We start from the raw sequence: 19,268 nt of genomic DNA, 5'->3' as shown, positions 1-19,268 counted from the left end.
AAAAAAACTGCCACAAAGAGCTTAACATTGAATATATGTTACTTTGAAGCCAGGAAGATAAACTCACATGCCCAAAATCACACAGACCTGAAAGTGGAACTCAGACAAGGGAATCCCTGCCCTGAAGACCTTACAATCCTGAGTAGCATGGGAGGCTTACAGAAATAGGAAACAGATATCTATCTATCTGGTTTGTTTTGCGCGCTCCCATTGGCTGACTGCGGGGCGGGGCTTGGCTCTCATTGGCTGACTATGGGGCGGGCCTTGGCTCTCATTGGCTGTCGCCGAGGCGGGGTGATGTCACGTCCCTCCCTCCCGTCCACACCCACAGTGACCCGCCGCTGAGCAACCCTCCCGCCTGCCACAACAGTGAGTCGGCGAGCAACCCTCCCGCCTGCCACAACAGTGAGCCGGCGAGCAACCCTCCCGCCCGCCAAGTGAGGGGTACTCCAGGGCAGCTATGCGCAAACTGGGGGGCGCGCCATCTTGGGGGCGCAAGATTATTTAGGAGGGGCGCAGGCTGGGTGCGGGGAAACCTGGGGGCGGGCAGAGCTGTGCACGGGCGGCCAAGCTCCGTGCTGCTGCTCCTTTGTGGCTTGCTGCGGGGGCGGGGCTTCTCTGTGCACACAGACATTCCCTCCTCCCTCCCCCTGCCTGTTTCCCCACCGGAGCATGCTTAGTACTCCCCAGGTGAAAGTTTATGACTTATGAGTGTGTGTTGTGTCTGTGTTTGTGATTGAGTGTGTTGTGTGAGTTGTGATATGAGTGTGTGTTGTCATTGAGTGTGTGTGGGTGTTGTGATTGAGTTTGTGTGTTGTGTCTGTGTGTTGCGATTGTGATTGAGTTAGTGTGTTGTGTGTGTGTGTGTGTGTGTTGGTTGTGATTGTTTGTGTGTGTGTTTTGTAAGTGAGTGTTGTGATTGTGTGTGGTGATTGTGTATGTTTGTTGTGATTGAGTGTGTGTGTTGTGATTCCCCATTGAGCCGCTGCCGAGCAACCTCCCCGCCCGCCCCCGCAGTGAGCCGCCGCCGCAAAGCAACCTTCCCGTCCGCCCCTGCAGTGACCCGCCACCGAGCAACCCTCCCGCCTGCCCCAGTAGTGAGCCGCCAGCAACCCTTCCCCCCGCCGGGGGAGAGAGTGAGGTGTACTCCAGGGGACTCGGGGGACCGGAGCTGTGAACTGGGGGGGACCGGAGCTGTAAACGGGGGGAACCATAGCTATGAATGGGGGGGGGGGGGCGGAGCTGTGAATGGGGGGGGGGACCGGATCCATGTGATGGGGGGACCGGATTGATGTGAACGGGGCAGAGAGGGGGGGGGAGAGAGGGGGAGAGAGAGACGGGAATGGGGACAGAGCAAGGGAGGGAGCGGAGAGAGGGGGGAGCGGAGAGAGGGGGGAGCGGAGAGAGAGGGGGGGAGCGGAGAGAGAGGGGGGGAGCGGAGAGAGAAGGGGGGGAGCGGAGAGAGAGGGGGGAGCGGAGTGAGGGGGAGCGGATATTTATAAACATATAAAACATGAAATCCCGGGCAACGCCGGGTATATAAGCTAGTACAGTATAAGTGCAGCAGGCATGTCAGTGCATGGCACAGAATGTGGATACATTTCTTAAAAAGCAGGTCTGTTTATTGATATTTCCACGCTTTTTAAGAGGTGTCTCTTCAAGTCTTAAAGATGGAAAGAGTGGTCTTGCAAAAATCAAATAGAAAGAGCGTTCAGGAGACGGGGAGATGGGAGCAAAAATATGGGGTTCAAAGGAGACCACTTTAAGCAAAGCACAGTAGACGAGTTAAACGGATGTTACAATACTGAAGTCCATGCCCACCACCAGCTTGTATGGGACCCAGGGCACAAATGTAACCCAGGGCCCCAAGTTAACAAGCATGCAGGGAGGAGTGGGGGTATGGATGCTGACATCTCTTTGCTGCCAGAGGTGTCGGAAACAAATTGCAAAGCAATGTGTTCTTGCTCCTCAGGCAATGAAGGGGTTAAAAGGTTAAAAGAAGAGCATCATTTAATGGGGAGGTTAGCACCAGATAAGCGAACTAAGTGTAGAAAACAGTGAACCTCATGACACCAGAGAAAATGGGAAGGAAGGGGGGAGGCTGCAACATATGTGATGGGAGAAAGCTTGTACAGAAGGTTACATTAAGAAGGTTACATTAAAAGAAGAGGCTAGAGATAAAGAAAGTTACAGCAAAGATAAAAAGGAATAAAGCAAGCCGAGGAGAAATGAACAAGAAGGTTGGAGGGGAGTCATTGACATTGTGGGAATAATTAGTATGGACAAAAAAAAAAACTTTCTTGAAGTTAATAGAGGATTCTACAGGGTTAATGAGTGACTTCGATTTGGCATTTCCATTCCAACCTGTAGCTGACATATCGTATCAGTGTCCTTAGGAGGGGAGGTGTGTTATTGTAATAATGCAGATGACTTTTCTTTCATACTTGAACTTCTTTTACAGGTGTTCTTCAGCTACTGCTCTCCCTGCGTATAATTCCTGGTTACACTGGGTTGTCCTACCGTACAGTCAATGGGACCGATTCATCAAACTCCGATATAAAACACTGAAGTCTCCACTCCTTCAGGTAGGTGAAATAGGGCTTTTAGAGAGAGACCAATTTAGGAAGGGGCCATTCATCTCTCTGTCTCACTCTGCCACCCTGTTAGGATTCGGCGTCCCCTGCGTCCCCCACACAGATCATTCTCTACCTTCATGGGGACCCTGGACGCACGGCGCAACCCTGCCTTACCGGCCTCAGCGGCTCCTCGTCTCTGCTGCCCTCGCGGGATCCCCCCTCAGTGATTCCGCCGCTATTCCCCCTCCTCGGCGCCGGGCGCGTTCCCTTCTCCCCGCAAACACGCGTGCAGTTTCCTCTGGCGTGGGTCGCACGCACACGCGCCTTACGGAGCACGTGCACATTGCACACTCTCCTTTCTGCCCCCCGGACCTCAGGCTCCGCCCCCGCATGCCGCACGGCCGTACTCACTGCAGTACTAAGATTCACCTGGCTTGTAATGGCTGCACCAATCAGGAGAGTCTCCATGCAGTTCCTCCTGACCCGCCCCCGTTCCTGATTGGACCTCCCTGCTTTATCTAGCTTCTCTGTCCTCTCAGTCCTCGCTCGATATAGTCTCTGCTATCAGAGATGATACTCTGTCTGCTCTTGGTGATTTCACAGGTTCTGACACAACTCGTACGACTACCCCCTTTGGCTCTCGACCTCGGCACTCCTCGGATTACGCACTCTCTGGCTCCCCTCGAACACGGCTTGGACTTCGACGTTCCTCCACTCTCCGCTCCCTGACCTTGACGATTCTACTTCTACACCCGGTACCGGCAATTATTGTCTACCTTACTACATCTGGCCTGGCAACGCTTAATACCACACTCCGGACACGCTCCCTTTGCTGCGGGTGCGTGTATTACCACTTACCCCTTCAGCTCAGCGGACGGGTCTGGTCTGCGGGCAGCACCGGCGTAACACACCCTGCAGAAGCCCTATTTATATCTAAAGGAGGTGAGCTTTCTAGCTGTGATTTCCAAGCAATCTGCATACTCTCATAAATATGTAAATGTGCCTAATTTGCATATCACACAAAATTGCATACTCCAGACCCGAATTGCACCAAAAATGGCATTTGAATACAGCGACATGCAAATGAGTGCAAAAATGGCTGCCTTTTTCTCAGGAATGCCCTTATCAGAGTTTAATGAATAGGCCACAATGTCTCTACTAGGCCGCTTATAGTATTCATTATTAATTACTCATGCAACTACTTGTTATTCATAAAGTGTAGGATACTGAGCACTTTTAGCCAGCTCACTGGTATGCACACAGTGTAAAGTAGCGGAGGGGCTATGCATCATGATCCTGTATGGCTAATCCTGTAAAATAATGTATATAATCTGTCATGGAACAGGATTCCATATTTCTCTGTCTCCTTTTGCAGCTTATGGGATTCATATCTCCCTAGTTTAGCTGCCTGTTATTTCCCCTATCTCAGCAGCTTGCTGCATGTGAAAAGGCAACATTTTTTGATACACATGTTGTTTACTCAGACATGGCCAGTGAGTTGCTATAGCAACCTCAGCCTTTCTATCAGAATGGGCTAGTCTGCTCTCTCCCCCTCTGCCTCTGCCTTGTTCACAGATGGTCTGTCCCCAGGCTATCCTGTTACCCAGAATTCCCTCACTGCTTCCTTTTACATTCAACACTGGCTGAATGAGTACGTTTTCTGTTTACTCTCTACTGGCAAGGCCTCATCCTTTTCACCTTTCCCCACTATCAAGCGCACTCACCATAGAGACATTCTCCCACAACACCATCATCCACAAGTGCCTTTGTAAATCCATGCTTTTCTCAATAAAGTGAAGAAAGACAAAAAACTTGTTGTGCTTGTAAAAGGAACGAGTTGAACCTATCTGGGCTATTCATACCACAGATGACTCTGGCCTCAGAATAGTGAAAAGGAGACCGTGTGTCTTGGAGCAGCCTTACTAACAACAATCAGCTTGCACTGCACACAGCCTGCGGCAGTACAGCTATCAGCTTACACTGCACACAGCCAGCAAACAACCTTGCACACAAGGCAGCAGCTTTGCAGACAGACAGTGCATCTTACACAGAACTTGATTGCCTTTCTCTGTCTGAGTTCACCCTCTGCACAGCTCCATAGTGAGGGATTACCATCTTACCTTACCCTGCGCACATCCCCACGGCCAGCGCCACCAAGGGCCACGCCAGAGGATGCCTGCCAGGACACGGGTCAGAGCCACCGGACACCTGTGAGTACAGCTACCCCTACGCTGAATGCTGCAGGACACCGCTCGGCATCATCTGAGACAGTCGCCCATCGCTGACGCAGGTAAAAGACCGCACGCCACACGCACTGGCTAAAGGCCTACACACACCTACAGCATGGCAGAACTCAGAGCCTCACCAGACATCACGCAGGAGAGGGACCACTCAGACAGAGAGACCGCTGCGCAACTGCAACAGGCGCAGGCAGACGCAAGGCCTAAATGGACAGTCACATTGACACAAAAGGCCTGCGAAAAATATGAGACTGACATTGAAGCGCACCGCGCTAAATTAGAGTTGGCCTGGAAAACAACCACACTTGGGATACGCAATGTCGCCGGCGCTGGCAATTATGTACAACAGCTCGAGCAGGCAATAACTCAATTAAAGATAGATCACGCATGCTACCAAGAGCTGTCAGAGGCATACGTCACTTACTTGGCCAGGGCTAACACCGGCGAAAGCCTGCAAGAAAGGGACTTACAGCATAACATTGACTTGACACGTGACACGGAAGCCGAGAGTAAGAGGAAAGACCTTTTGCTGGAAACCGCATCACAGCGCTCAAGCACATCCAGGCATTTATCAAGGTCAGCAAGATCAGCGCAATCTAACGTATCCAGCGCAAGCACCAGCGCTACCAAGGTGCGAGCCATCGCAGAGGCCGCACGTGCCAGGGCCGAATATGGTCAGAGAGAGGCAGCCGTAAGGGCATAAAGAGCGCGCGTAGAAGAGGAGGAGCAGAACGCCGCCGCAGCCACTGCTACCGCAGCCAACGCCGCCGCAGCCATTGCTGCCGCCGCGCGGAGGAAAGCCGAATTTGTTGCGGAACTAGAGGCCCTAAATCAAGAGAAGGAAGCCGCCGCCGCCATAGCCCAAGCTGAAGTCCTAGAAGCAGCTGCGAGACAGGACGGCGGGGAGCAACCGTATAGACGGATAGCCACAGAGGATCCAGCCCAACGCACTGAAGACTACGTAAGGACTACTGAAGACTACGCAAGCAGCCTGAGGAATGAGAGACCAGTGGCGAGATACGGTAGCACTCAAACACCCATCTCGGTCCACAGGACGGACGTGTCTCCTACGACAAAAACTACTACCGATCAGTCGGTCGCCGGAGACGAGGAACCAAGGGACCCAAACAGGGAATGTCCCATACACAAGAAGCCACACCCACTTAACAGGTACTTTGGGTTCAGGATGAAGTCCCTAGAGGAACGCAAGAGGTTACTCGGAAAATTCAGAGTTTGCTTCAGGTGCTGCGGTTCCACGACTCACCTAGCCAGACACTGTAAAGAAGAAATCAAATGTGCAGTGTGCAAAAGTGACAAGCACGTAACATCTTTACATCCAGAGGTGCTGACACTCCACCAACTCAACAACCCATCCTCCGTAGTGGAGCATGGCGGGGAGGAAGGAGAAGGAGAGCCAACATCTGTCACGTCTCAGCGCACCGAGGTTTGCGGAAAAGGAAGTGACAAAATGTCCTGCTCCAAAATATGCCTTGTCGCAGTGCACCCCCAGGGACAACCTGAGAAGGCTATTCGGATGTATGCAATCCTCGACGATCAAAGCAACAGATCATTGGCGAAGACGGAGTTCTTCAACTTATTCAACTCACAAGACAATGCCTCACCCTACACCCTCAGAACCTGTACAGGGTCAACTGAGACAACAGGGAGAAGAGCAAGCGGTTACGTCATACGTTCAGTGGATAACAGAGTGAAGATAGCTCTCCCCACACTCATCGAGTGCAACCACATGGCCACAAATAGGGACGAGATTCCCACACCAGACGTGGCACGCCATCACCCGCACCTCAGAGGAATAGCCAACTACATCCCGCCGGTAGAACAAGGCGCCAAGATTTTGCTGCTGCTCGGTAGGGACATCTTGAGGGTACATAAAGTCCGTAAACAATGTAACGGACCCCACAACGCACCATGCACCCAAAGACTTGACCTAGGATGGGTGATAGTGGGCAACGCGTGCACTAACAAAGGGCACGGACAAGACTATGTTGATGCCCGCAGAACGGTGATAACAGAATGTGGACACACATCCCTCTCTGAACCATGTCTTGGCCATCTCCAAGTGACAGGAGGGCCAAGTGAAGAGAAGAGACAAGGTCATACCCCTGAGATCGACAAGAACATCCTCACATCAGGTGGATGTGACAATGGCCTAGGATGCTTAGTGGTTAAGACAACCAAGGATAACGAGTTGACTCCACCGAAGGAAGAAAGTAACCTCCCGAAGGTGACCGACAAAAGGATCTCCCAAAAGAAAAGAAACTATCAGACAGTTCCCTTGAGAGCAATGACACAGCGGAGACGTACAGCCATTCCTCTCCACAGAGTATCAAGCGACAAGGCAGCCAGCTGTCACGGCTGGCATAGCCGCAAAAGATTGCGCCCTGCAGGTGAAGCCACAGTGGCAAAAAGATTGTCCTCTCGCATGTCAAAAAAGAGACAGTCGCAGAGACATTTCACAAAGGGATTTACAAGGTCAAAAGAGACTGTACTTCATCCTATCCAAGGAGAAAACAACCTCCTGACGGCAGTCAACAAAGAGACACCAAGGCATATCACCAAAATACGTGGAGACGTTCTCGTGCAAGAGGAATGCACCGATGACTTAGGGTGCACAGCATTCCAGACCACAAGGGACGACGACAAGCAAACACCATCGATGGGAGATAGAGGATTCCTGATGTTAACGGTCAAGGAGCTCGTCAAAGACGGACCGGGCAGTTGGGTGAACCCGCTACCATTCCGTTCACCAAGAAGGCGCCTCCCAAACAATGGAGAACATGACATCTCTAGGTTCACTTCGCACCTCTGCGACCTACAAAGGGAACAGAAGACTAAAAACAACTTTGTGGCCTTCATCCAGAAGATATCCTTACCGGCCACGCAAAGCAAGCACCTCTAATAAAGAAAGGTGAAGAATGCTGGTACCTCCAATCATCTGGGGTCTACCACCCTCAGGAACCCGATCAAATCCGGGTAGTGTTCAGCTCCAGCGCTCAGCTCCAGGGAGTCTCCCCGAATGACGCCCTCTTTACTGGACTAGATTCGACAACCAGTCTTCCAGGAGTGTCGATCCGCTTCCGCAAGGAGCCAAAAGCCATCTCCTTCTGCCAAACGCCAGGTGTTAGAGTGACAGGCTGCCACACCTGGCATACCTACAAGGGGATGCACTCTGTAGGTAAAACTACAGAGACAAAAGGACTGTTCTTCCTTAAGTTCAAAAAGAAACAGTGCCAGAGACTTTCACCAAGAGAGACACTGTGGTGCACCCAGCTAACCTGGAGCGGTGCATCCACTTTGCATCCTTTGCCCAAGAACCTTGGCCAAGGGACTTTGAAGCCTGTGATGCCAGCCGGTATCACATCGCTATGTGGACATGGACTTTTGCATTGTTATATTATATTTGCATTGCATATATGTTCCACATACTTTATTATAGTGGTATCTCCAGATACCAGATGGGGAGTGTTATGGAACAGGATTCCATATTTCTCTGTCTCCTTTTGCAGCTTATGGGATTCATATCTCCCTAGTTTAGCTGCCTGTTATTTCCCCTGTCTCAGCAGCTTGCTGCATGTGAAAAGGCAACATTTTTTGATACACATGTTGTTTACTCAGACATGGCCAGTAAGTTGCTATAGCAACCTCAACCTTTCTATCAGAATGGGCTAGTCTGCTCTCTCCCCCTCTGCCTTGTTCACAGATGGTCTGTCCCCAGGCTATCCTGTTACCCAGAATTCCCTCACTGTTTCCTTTTACATTCAACACTGGCTGAGTGAGTACATTTTCTATTTACTCTCTACTGACAAGGCCTCATCCTTTTCACCTTTCCCCACTATCAAGCGCACTCACCATAGAGACATTCTCCCACAACACCATCATCCACAAGTGCCTTTGTAAATCCATGCTTTTCTCAATAAAGTGAAGAAAGACAAAGAACTTGTTGTGCTTGTAAAAGGAACGAGTTGAACCTATCTGGGCTATTAATACCACACATGACTCTGGCCTCAGAATATAATCTAACCATGGCATGAACACACTGCATAGGAAATAATTAGGTACATTCTCACAAACTATAAACTCCCTCTTAAAACTTGCAATTTAGCAATTCCGTTCTCAAGACACTAGCTCCTATGCTGCTATACTAAGCGGTGTCTACCCGTGCAGCTTAAAAAATGGCAGAACAGCAGAATATAGTTAATTGCAACAAAAAGACAGCAATATCCTTATTACTATGAATAAACAAATTCCTCCCTCAGATGGTCATTATATTTAATGCTGACAGACTTAATTAAGTAGAAAAGAAATCAGACAACTCGTGCATTTACGGACTTGCCAACAGTGCACCCAGTTCTTTAGAGTGTATATTACAAACATTACTAATACATTGTTCTATGGTAAATCACGGTTTCAACCTTTTAAGAACCACTGAACCATTTAAAAATGTTCTCAGACTTCTCAGAACCACATCTTACCTGCCTTGTGCACATTAAGGGTCATATATTTACTAATCAGCGCTATCTCATAAGGCATCTTCCAATCCATATTTAATAAGCACTTCTATGCCCTAAAACACTTTCTGTGAATAGGCTGCAAGATGTTTTCTGGCCCAAATAGGGCAATGAAGCACTCACAGTTTCTGCAAGTACTACTATAGGTTCACAGAGTTCCTTATTGAATGAGGATCATTTGATTTAATAAGACAGCCCTATTATTCACTCAAGTCCAGATGTTTTCTTGCACCAGAAGGCAGGTTATAGTTTAGCACGCATGGTAAATATAGACCAAAATGTGTAGCTGTACGTATATTATATTTTTTAAGAAATGTACATTTTCCTGTGTGCCATTTCTGATGTAACCTAACATTACAATAAAATATGTTTATATCTTCTTTTAGATTGTTCCATAAATGCATAGGACAACCCCCTTCAATATGGTGAAAACTAGGATACCACACAGTTAACCATGTACCAACATGAAGACATGTAGGGTGTATGCCGAGGTAAACAGCAGTAATGAAAAACTTCCTAAGATAGCTGACAGTAAGGGAAGGTATTTTCAAAGAGGAGGGTAGTTGATTGAAACTGAGGAACAAGCAGAACTAATTACTGGGAAAGGTTAGGGCTCAATGTACATAAGATTAGGATTAGGAGAAAATGAAGCAGTAAGAATAAAAATTATTGAGAAAAAAAGAAATAGATTGGTTTCTAAACCTTAGACGCAGTTAGGGAAATTGTAATTCTATGAAAAACTATTATAATTTTAAGACGTTAAAAAATAAAGCATTTGGAAACCAAAACATAGCAGGCAGCGTATAACAGGCCAGTCTTAAATGCTTATAATCCCCAAAGAGTAGATATTTTGTCATGTTAGCGCTACTTCTAAAGTTTCTACACGTTCAAGCAAGGTACTCTAAGGTCTTCAGTTTTCTAATAAAAAAAATTCCCACTTGCAAGTGGTTATTAATTATAGTATCACTGGAATGGAATGCTAAGTAATGAGGCTTCTTGTATCTAAACGCCAATATTCACCGTCTGAGGATTAAAGATTATTCTAATGATTCAAATCTTACACCACTAGCATGATCACTGGCCAAATGTAGAGGCCCAGAAGATCTCCTGTAAATGGAGGCCAGGCCTAAGAATTATGAGAGATCACATTTTTCTGGATGCAAAGTTTTTTTTTAGCTTATTAAATTCTAAACATATGTGAGTTTGTGGCATTGAAAGCAGTATCTTGCTTCAATATCTGTTGAGTAAGCGGCTATGCATTTTAAAGTAGGATAATGGAGAGAACAAAACAGGTTATTAAAATATATATACAGTATATGACTAACATATTCTGTATGCAGTTCTTTGTATATATTTTGTATGTAAATATACAAATGCATATATGCAAATATTACATTACAATAGATTAATTCAGTAGAACTCTTATTCTAGTGATTTGTTAAAAGCTTATTTACCAGTTGGAAAGAATTTTAGGATAGAAATAGTAAGTTAGAAACTCAGAGAGACCCAAGTTCACATTCACCCAATTCATTAAAAAGGTACAAAGACGTTCTGAGCTCATATTTTGGTTAGCACACAATTTATATGTAACACTGTACCTAGGAGGGCCATTTTCTTCCCATGGTGCACTTGTTTTACTTCTTTGGGTATCCGGGCTGTTATCGTGTTTTGCTTTCTTGGAGCTTAAACAAATGAAAAAGAAAATTATACAAGGAAACATTAACAACTACGCTACATGTCAGACTTGTTTGACAGTAAATGGAACAAGGTAAACATACCCATTACTTACTGTGAAACAAATGTGAAAGGTTTTCTTTGCCATACTTTGGATACTCCAAATTTGCTCCATTTATATTTTCAATGGCCAGCAAAGCACTCAAACACAATTATCATGTAGGAAAGCAATAACTAAAAATGATTTATATATATTTATAAACATACCACTTTTTATAGGAGAACACTGACAAATAATTGTCCAGATCGCAGAAAATACAGAGGATGCCAGTGCCAACCTTCAATTTCCTTCCATTGTTATACCACTACAATATACGTGCACGTGAGATAAGTGATTGACTGCTGATGCATTAATAAAGGTGACGGCTAGCAATGCAAGGCAGTCATTTCTGAAACGCAGTCATTTTCCAAGCAATTATATACAAATTACAAAGTTGTGCAATAAACAGCACTGACCAAATAGGTAATGCAATGGTTTACACATTAATCATGTCATTTATGCCACTTATGCCTTCCTTTTGTTCTCTTGGCTCTTGTGAAAAGTAAAATACACATAAAAGGGACAGTACTGCAGTGGAATTTCTTTAACAATAGAATTATAGGCACTGGACATGACAACAACAAAAAGTATATATGTATGTAAAGGGCAGTGCCTCCGGAAACCATAAGCTTTCACAGACTATATTAATAAACTTGTGAAAATAAAAACACCACAGAAATACCAGTTTCCTCACTTCAGTGCTCTTCTAAAGCCATCAGTTGTGGCCAGAAGATAAAATACAGTATGTTCCAGGACCCCACTGGCAGCAATGCATCTGTCGTGTTGCATTTGTGTGTATGTGTGTATAGAAACAACATCGAGTATCTTCACAAATTACTCTACCCCTTGTGACATAGTCCCAGGATTTTAGGCAGCTTTCTGTCCGATTTAGGTCAGAAAGTGCAGAAACAGTGTAAAAGGATCCATTCCACAGCTTCACGTTAACAGAGGCTGGTGCACGGAAAGTCCAGGCCAGAGTTTGTAGTGGTTCTGGTTCCCCCTCACCTGCTCACCTAGTTACAGTAACAGGTATTTAAGGCAGAAAGATGTGCTGTTTCATTCTCTCTCCTAGAGCCTGGAGACTGGGGGCATCGCTGCTCCCCAGTATCCAGTTCGGGGAGGACACCCCCTTCACATATTGCAGAGAATCTCTTGGGATGCTGTCCCCATCCAACAGATAAGAACTCAATGTTATTTCGCTATACTGTAAAGTTATTTAAAGCTGATAACCAGCTTAGCTGGCCGCAATCAGTTAGAAAGAGCTGGAACAATGTTTAAGTGTGAAGGAGTATTTTTATGATTTTGTTTCTTAAAGTGACGGTGTCTGAAACATGGAATGTCACTGATATAAGAATAAACCGCTGAAGGTTAATGGCTGTGCCTCTACTGTGTATACCACGTGTTATCCTCTTTTTCTCTTAAAAATAACCCTAGAAGACTGTGTCCTGAAGAGCCCAGACAGACGTCAGCGCTACGGAAGGTTGCAGTTTGTCACACCCTGTATTAGCCTGAATGTATATGTGAAGCAGTGAGGTCAGCTTAGTGAAGCTCCTAAGAGTAAGTACTGCATTACATGTAAGAAATAAGAAAGGGTGCGAGGTGACAGGACATGAAATGTCCCAGCATTTAAAGAAATCAGACATGTATTTCTCAGCAAACCTGCAGAAGCCACAGTGTGTTAAGGAACAGTCAAAAGGGATTAAGTACGATCTGATTCTTTAAAGTACCTGGAAATCTGAATTTTAAAAGGAGCTTACTTCTGACTTACTATGAATAGGTTGGAAAAGCCATTGCTTTATGTGCATATCTCTGCCATAAATGATACACTAAGCTATGAAACCTGTGATCGGGGGAGTATTTGTGAAATGCATGCCAAGAATGTGACAAGAACTAGTATAAAGTACTATCACAATTGCACAATAAGGTGAAGAAAAGGTCTAACCATATCTCTCTATGAAAGGTTTAGGGCCACATTTACTAAGTTGTGCCAAGTAGTAAGGTAACTTGTGGTCCATTCACTGTTGTAAGTGAAAGAATGAAAGTTTTTTTTTATATCCATACCGAATAGTGTTTGCAAAATCTAATGATAAAAACTGCTGCTTGCTTTCCTATACTCAACTCACCCCCACCGCCAGTGGGCCTACTTTTCTAAAGATATTTTCCAATAAAACTTGTAAAGGTAGAAGTCAATTATGTTCTATTTTCCCTATGCAGAAGACAACCCTTTTAAAAATCAGTCTCAAATAATTATAAAATGCATATATACACAAATATGCTATACAAAAAAGAACATAATCATCAATGTATTGAGAGATGTGGGGGGGGGGGGGGTGAGGAGGGTCTGCAGGTATCAGGAGACAGCCATTTCTGACTAGTAATGTAATTTATCACAGAACAAGCACAGTCCCAGGAAGTGATCAGTAGTCACTCTAAATCAATCTAAATGCTCTTCATCCTCTCTTATATGTCTGATGTCATAACGGACAAGCCCAAGAAGAGAGCTGTTCCTTCAGGAGAAGGGAAGACTTTCTCGAGCACTGTATTTTAGATATCCCTTTTTATAGCTCCTGTAGCATACATTTAGAAAGCTAATGTACTTGTTGCGTGGAGATGTAGAAAGTCCAGTCCAAGTTTTGTGCTTCACATGATATACAGTATCATCTAATTTCATTGTAGCTGTATCACTCTGTCTACAAATATTAAGGCATTTCACAGCCTGGCTACTAATCTGAGAAGAAAACACCATGCACCCTTCCTCCTTCTCCATTACTCTGCTCACCGTAGTATGGGTTTTCACATACACAGTCTTACATATACTGTGGTGGGTAAAAGAATGGCTAAATCTAAATCGAGAATCAAATGTTTTGGTAACTTGCCCCATTGTACACACACAACAATTGCAATTCTTGAAATTTTGAGGAAAATTGCAGATCAGTGCGGCCTGTCTATCAGTAATTACCTCTATTAATGCAGTCTATAAAACTGGAAGCATTTGCTTTCACACGATTACCCATAGTAATACCAAATAAAGCATCTTTCAATGTTTCTTTTATAGTAAGACGTAAGTGTGAAGACACAATTTAATAACAAGCATGTCTGAGTGTACACAGTTTAAGTACTAAATTGAGGCAGTTTTCCGCTGCCTGACACATCAGAGCAAGCTTTGCTGATTTACTACTCATTTGCTATTGGGGACTCTTTTTCCCACTCAAGAGAGAATTTAAAGAAAATACCATGTATGTTACCACACGCGGGAACGGGCCTGTAGAAGGGGGTTATTTCCCCCTGAAACATTGCCCCCTTTCATTTGGCTCTCTCTTTCCCCTTTTTTCTCCCCCTTGTCCTTTAACAGCTGTTCAGCCAGTCGCTGGGACACTTTCCTCTTTTGGACCTACTGGGTGCCTGCCACCTTTTGGATAGGATAAGTATCCTTACTTTCGCTGCAATATTTAGAGATAGGAATTCTTGCAATAAAATTGTACATTATTTATTGTTTTTTACTTTTCTTCCTGCTTATCTCTGTTTTGAGGCTTTGTCTCTATTTTTTGTTACCCTTATCTGGTGTGTTTGTTTATCATTTTTGCTCCATGTCTGCATTGCTGGTTGACATCGTGTTTATACACGTTGCGCTGATATATTTATCGCATTGAAACCAGTCAATTTATTTGGACTGATTCTTGTCATTATTTTTCTTTTGAGTGCTGGGAACGTCCCCTGTTTTTGTTCGAACACTTTAAATACTATTCATCAGCTTGACTTTAACATTATGAATTCTACGGCTGTGGAATGAATTTCTTATTGATTTGTCCAGGCTCTTAGGAAGTATTTCTATGCCGCCATTCTCTTAGAATCAAAGAAAAAACTGTCCGTCCGCTTGGCAAAATCTTTTTCTTTCCGAGCTGAATGCCGCATGTTTCATGTTTTTGAAAATTACCTTTTAACTGGTGATGGTGCCATAAATGTGGTGGTTGCTTCATTTTCTTTGTTTTCCATGTGTACCCGCTCTACATTGTTTGAGCCTGTAAAAAAAAAAGATAGAAATTAAGCTTACCCACAGTCTTCTTTGTTGTTAAGAGGCACTAATAAATAATGTTGTTATATTAAATGTATCTCATCATCGTGCATTCAGATCAGCTGTGTGCAAAAATCAAAATCCAGCTTAGGGCTAAAATCAGAATCCATGTTTCTTTGAAGCAGGTCACACTATGCTGATGTAGCTGTATTGTCAAGCTGGCCTGATTATTTTTTTTTTTTTAAGTATAAGGTTACTTGAAAGGTTCTGCGCTTTTTGCTGAACTCCATCATTCATTCGTAGTTATTCTCTTTTAGATTCCATTCTTGACACACGGCATTCAGAACCAGAGCACAAAGCTGTTTTATATTAGGCTCAGAAAAAGTATATTTCTAAGAGTGCTTGATTGTGATGCAGTCGTGTGTACATAATGAGCTATTCATATATTAGAAATAGTTAGCTCAAAAGTAAACTTTACCTTCTTTTGAATGTCTATTCCTACCTGACTGTCAGTACCTTTTAAGAGTGATGACAGACAGGAAGAGTAAGGAAAGTCCAAAAGAAACCAATGTAGGTATTGGAAATTATCTGCTTTGGTTAACAAGGCAAAGTATAGGGTATTGGTGCTTCACACCACATACGAATATGGCAGTAAATTTTGTACAGTACTTGTGTGTGTGACAGTAGGGGGTAGCCGGACTTCATTAATAAAGCTGGAGCCCGGCTGGCTGCCCCAGAAACCGTATGACAAGGGCTGAGAGTGTCAGCTCTTGGGTCTAATATTGTACCTTACCGTGTTGCCCTGTTATTCTGTACTCCTTATACTGTCCCCCATAGGGTTATAAGCTAAGAACCATGTTTGTGGGGTTAACTATGTAAGCCCAGTGGGTCAGTTAATGCATGCTATGTTGTATTCCCTTTGACTCATGGTCCCGTATCTGCTTGTGCAAGCTTATAAGTGGGTTGCCTTGTATGGGTGGCCCCTTATGAGAAATAGCTGCAGGGTAGAGAATTCTGGAACATGAGGAAAAGGGGGATATTTGGGGGAAAACAGGGTTAACCTGTGTTGCCTGCCAGCAAGGTATTTGGGCTGGGTCTAGAAGGCTTGTATGCTAATGCAGGTTTTAGAATTCCAGCTCGCAGATCCCACGTTTTAGGTCCAAATTGTAGTGTGTCAGCTGTACGATCAAATTTTAGTTTCGCTGTGTTTTAAAACTACAATGCTTTGTGTGTTTCTCCTGTGAGGAAAAAACAGTTTGGTGACTAAAGGCAGCCAGAGGTAGATTAGCATAGCAAAAGAAATGCAGGTTTGTTGCACATGGTGAGGGGGAAGGGCTGTGAACAGGATATCTGGAGTAAAAAGCCTTTGTTTCACCTAGACCCAGCAGAGCCAGGAACACAGGGGGTATGGGGCTGGCCAGGAAAACGGTTGCTGGATGTCAAACTCATAGGCACGATTTCCATTGGCAAGTTTTGAATTTTCCTCTCCTATCATTGAATACACAACCACAATCCATGATCTAATTGGCTGCCAGCCCCACAGTGTATTAGATAGGCAGCAATCCCTATATAAGGGCAAGTAGTGTCTCAGCTCTCTCTCTTTTTCTGTTTGGAGATGTTAAGAAGACAAGCATCTGCTGGTGGGCTTCTCAAGGGTGCTTCTGGGTGAAAAGAGCTATTCACACCAACACAGAAGCATGGCGAAGCCCAGCCAGTAGGCTGGAACCAATCGGAGCAGACAGGGTAACACCTTTTGCTGAAGGAGCCCTGCAACTAAGAAAGGGCTAGATCTAAACCCCCAGACCCCAGTAAGTGTGGATATTCTCTGTATTTTGTATTTCTGTGTGTTTCCGAAGTCTTATCAAAATAAACCTCAATTTATTTCCCTGCCTTCTTTTGCTTTGTGATCCCTTAAATATAAATGTGTTAAAAGACCTGGTCTACCGTGACAGTGTGTACAAAACATTATCTGAGCACAAAGTTGAAAGTTATCATACATCTTACTCCTCAACCAGATCTTCCATAGGTTATGATGACTTGTTAACCTTATAAACGTATGTAGCCCCCTTTCCCCTGTGTCTAGAGTGACTACGTGTGGTGCTCACAGGAGGCCTGATCCTACGCTGCAGGGAGCCTGGGGTGTACCTGATTCTTCCTGGTGAAAGTGCCTCCACCTGTGAGGGATCCTAGCAGCGCTGGATAACCCCTTCACAGGACCCAAAACAATGAACACACACACTGGTATATATGGCTGCAGTCGAGCACATGGCTCGTATCCGAGGTTCAGGGATTTCTTCCCAGAGACAGTTGTCTGGGGTTGTACTCAGCCCAGGTCTCCTGGACAGAGCATCGGCTCCAATATTCAAAGGGTCCGGTTTATACTTCAGGGTAAGAGGGAGGATCTGGAAACCGCGGTCACAGCACTCCACACAACCAACGCTTGGAAAATTCAAAAAACTTTATTAAGCTCCACAGTGAGCATACATAGCACCACTCTGACGCGTTTCGTCTATAGAAAGACTTTTTCAAAGAGTGAAGATACCCACACAGTACCGGATCTTATATAGGAAATGACGTGTACACTAGGCACCTCCCTAATTGGCAAGTGCCTCCCACATCTCAACACAGGGTCAGAGTTGGACGTCATCCTATTAAAGGGACCAAATACATATTACCCACATATATAAAACATAATAGACATACATAAACACCTATTACCAGTAAAAAGCTTGGGATTAAAAACAAAGACATTGTAATGCTCACATAGTACATAATCACATAATATATAATTAATAGAACAACACGAATTACATAATCTGTCATATTAGAATCGGATGATGTGGATCAACCGTCTCCTGATGGATTTTTAAAGAAATAGCATATATCCTTATACACAAGGCATAACATATTCAGATCAAATAACAGTATAAATTGAAATGCGATGTGGCAGACATAATATATACACCAAAGCCAAACAAAACTTCCTAGATAGGACTTGTTCACACATAGCAATATTCCATAATTATAAATATACTGGAGTAACACCCCCCACACACACTCCCCCTCCACTCAGGCAGCCAGAAAGTGTTTAAGTTCCCACTCCTGGTTAATGCCAAGTGGGTGGAGAGTGCGCAAGGTGTAAATCCAGTACATTTCACGCCGATTAAGCGTACCCTCCCTGTCTCCTCCCCTCGTATGTGGAGGAACATGTTCAAGGGCCATGAATGAAAAATTCTCAATACCACCCCCACTACACTTAGAGAAATGTCGGGGTACTGGATGTGTAACATCATTCTTTTTTATTAAGCGAACGTGTTCCGCGATGCGTGTTTTTAAAGATCTTTTTGTGCGGCCAACATACCGCATGGAGCACCCGCACTGTAACAAGTAGATAGTGAAGGTGGTATTGCAATTTAAAAATGTTTTTATAACATGGCTCTTTTTGTTATCATCATACTTTATGGTCTTGGTTTTACATGCATACCTGCACATTGAACAGTTTCCACATTGGAAAAAACCTTTGGGTATCCCCCTTATGTTTGTAAATTCTGATTTTGTTTGGAATAAGCTGGGTGAAAGATGTGACGCCAATGTCTGCGCTTTCCGATATGTAAATTTAGGACCATTTTTTACAAATTTTGTTAGATCTTTATCTAAAGATAAAGTAGCCCAATGTTTCATAATTATGTCACGTATATTCCGTGCTTGGCGACTATACTGTATGTGGAAATAAACAATGGACATTCCTCACCATATGCTAAAGGTGGTTTACTTTTTGGTCTCTTTTGCTTTCTTGAGAGTACTGGTCTATCCATGGACTCAGCTGACTCAAACGCTTCTTGGATATCTATCTGGGTATATCCTCTTTCCAGAAATCTATTTGTCAGTTCCTTCGATTGTACAATAAAACTCTCATCATTTGTGCACAATCTGCGCAATCTCAAAAATTGCGCTTTGGGAATGCTTTTAACCAATGACCGTGGGTGACAGCTCTTGGCAGAGAGCAATGTATTCCTGGAATTTGGTTTGCGGAATATTTGTGATTGAATTGTCATGTCATGATCGATGTAGAGGAGGAGATCTAGGAAACTAATACAATTAATATTCTGTTCATGGACAAATCTGATATTTAAATCA

General features: G+C 44.5%; 1 protein-coding gene across 3 annotated transcripts in view; it reads right to left on the bottom strand.

Moving 5' to 3' along the window:
- Positions 1–19,268, bottom strand: part of EPB41L4A (erythrocyte membrane protein band 4.1 like 4A) — a 403,094-nt gene that overhangs the window by 69,351 nt on the left and 314,475 nt on the right. For all 3 annotated transcript variants that reach the window (XM_075601703.1, XM_075601694.1, XM_075601711.1), the window contains 2 exons: positions 15,054–15,138; positions 10,944–11,027 (listed from right to left, as the gene is read on the bottom strand). In XM_075601703.1, the coding sequence (XP_075457818.1) occupies positions 10,944–11,027; positions 15,054–15,138 (169 nt within the window). The remainder of the gene's footprint in view (positions 1–10,943; positions 11,028–15,053; positions 15,139–19,268) is intronic.

This window comes from Ascaphus truei, chromosome 1, assembly GCF_040206685.1.
Source record: "Ascaphus truei isolate aAscTru1 chromosome 1, aAscTru1.hap1, whole genome shotgun sequence".
NCBI classification, from domain to species: domain Eukaryota; kingdom Metazoa; phylum Chordata; class Amphibia; order Anura; family Ascaphidae; genus Ascaphus; species Ascaphus truei.
Note: the sequence above shows the minus strand (reverse complement) of the source record. Positions and strands in the feature narration are given on the sequence as shown.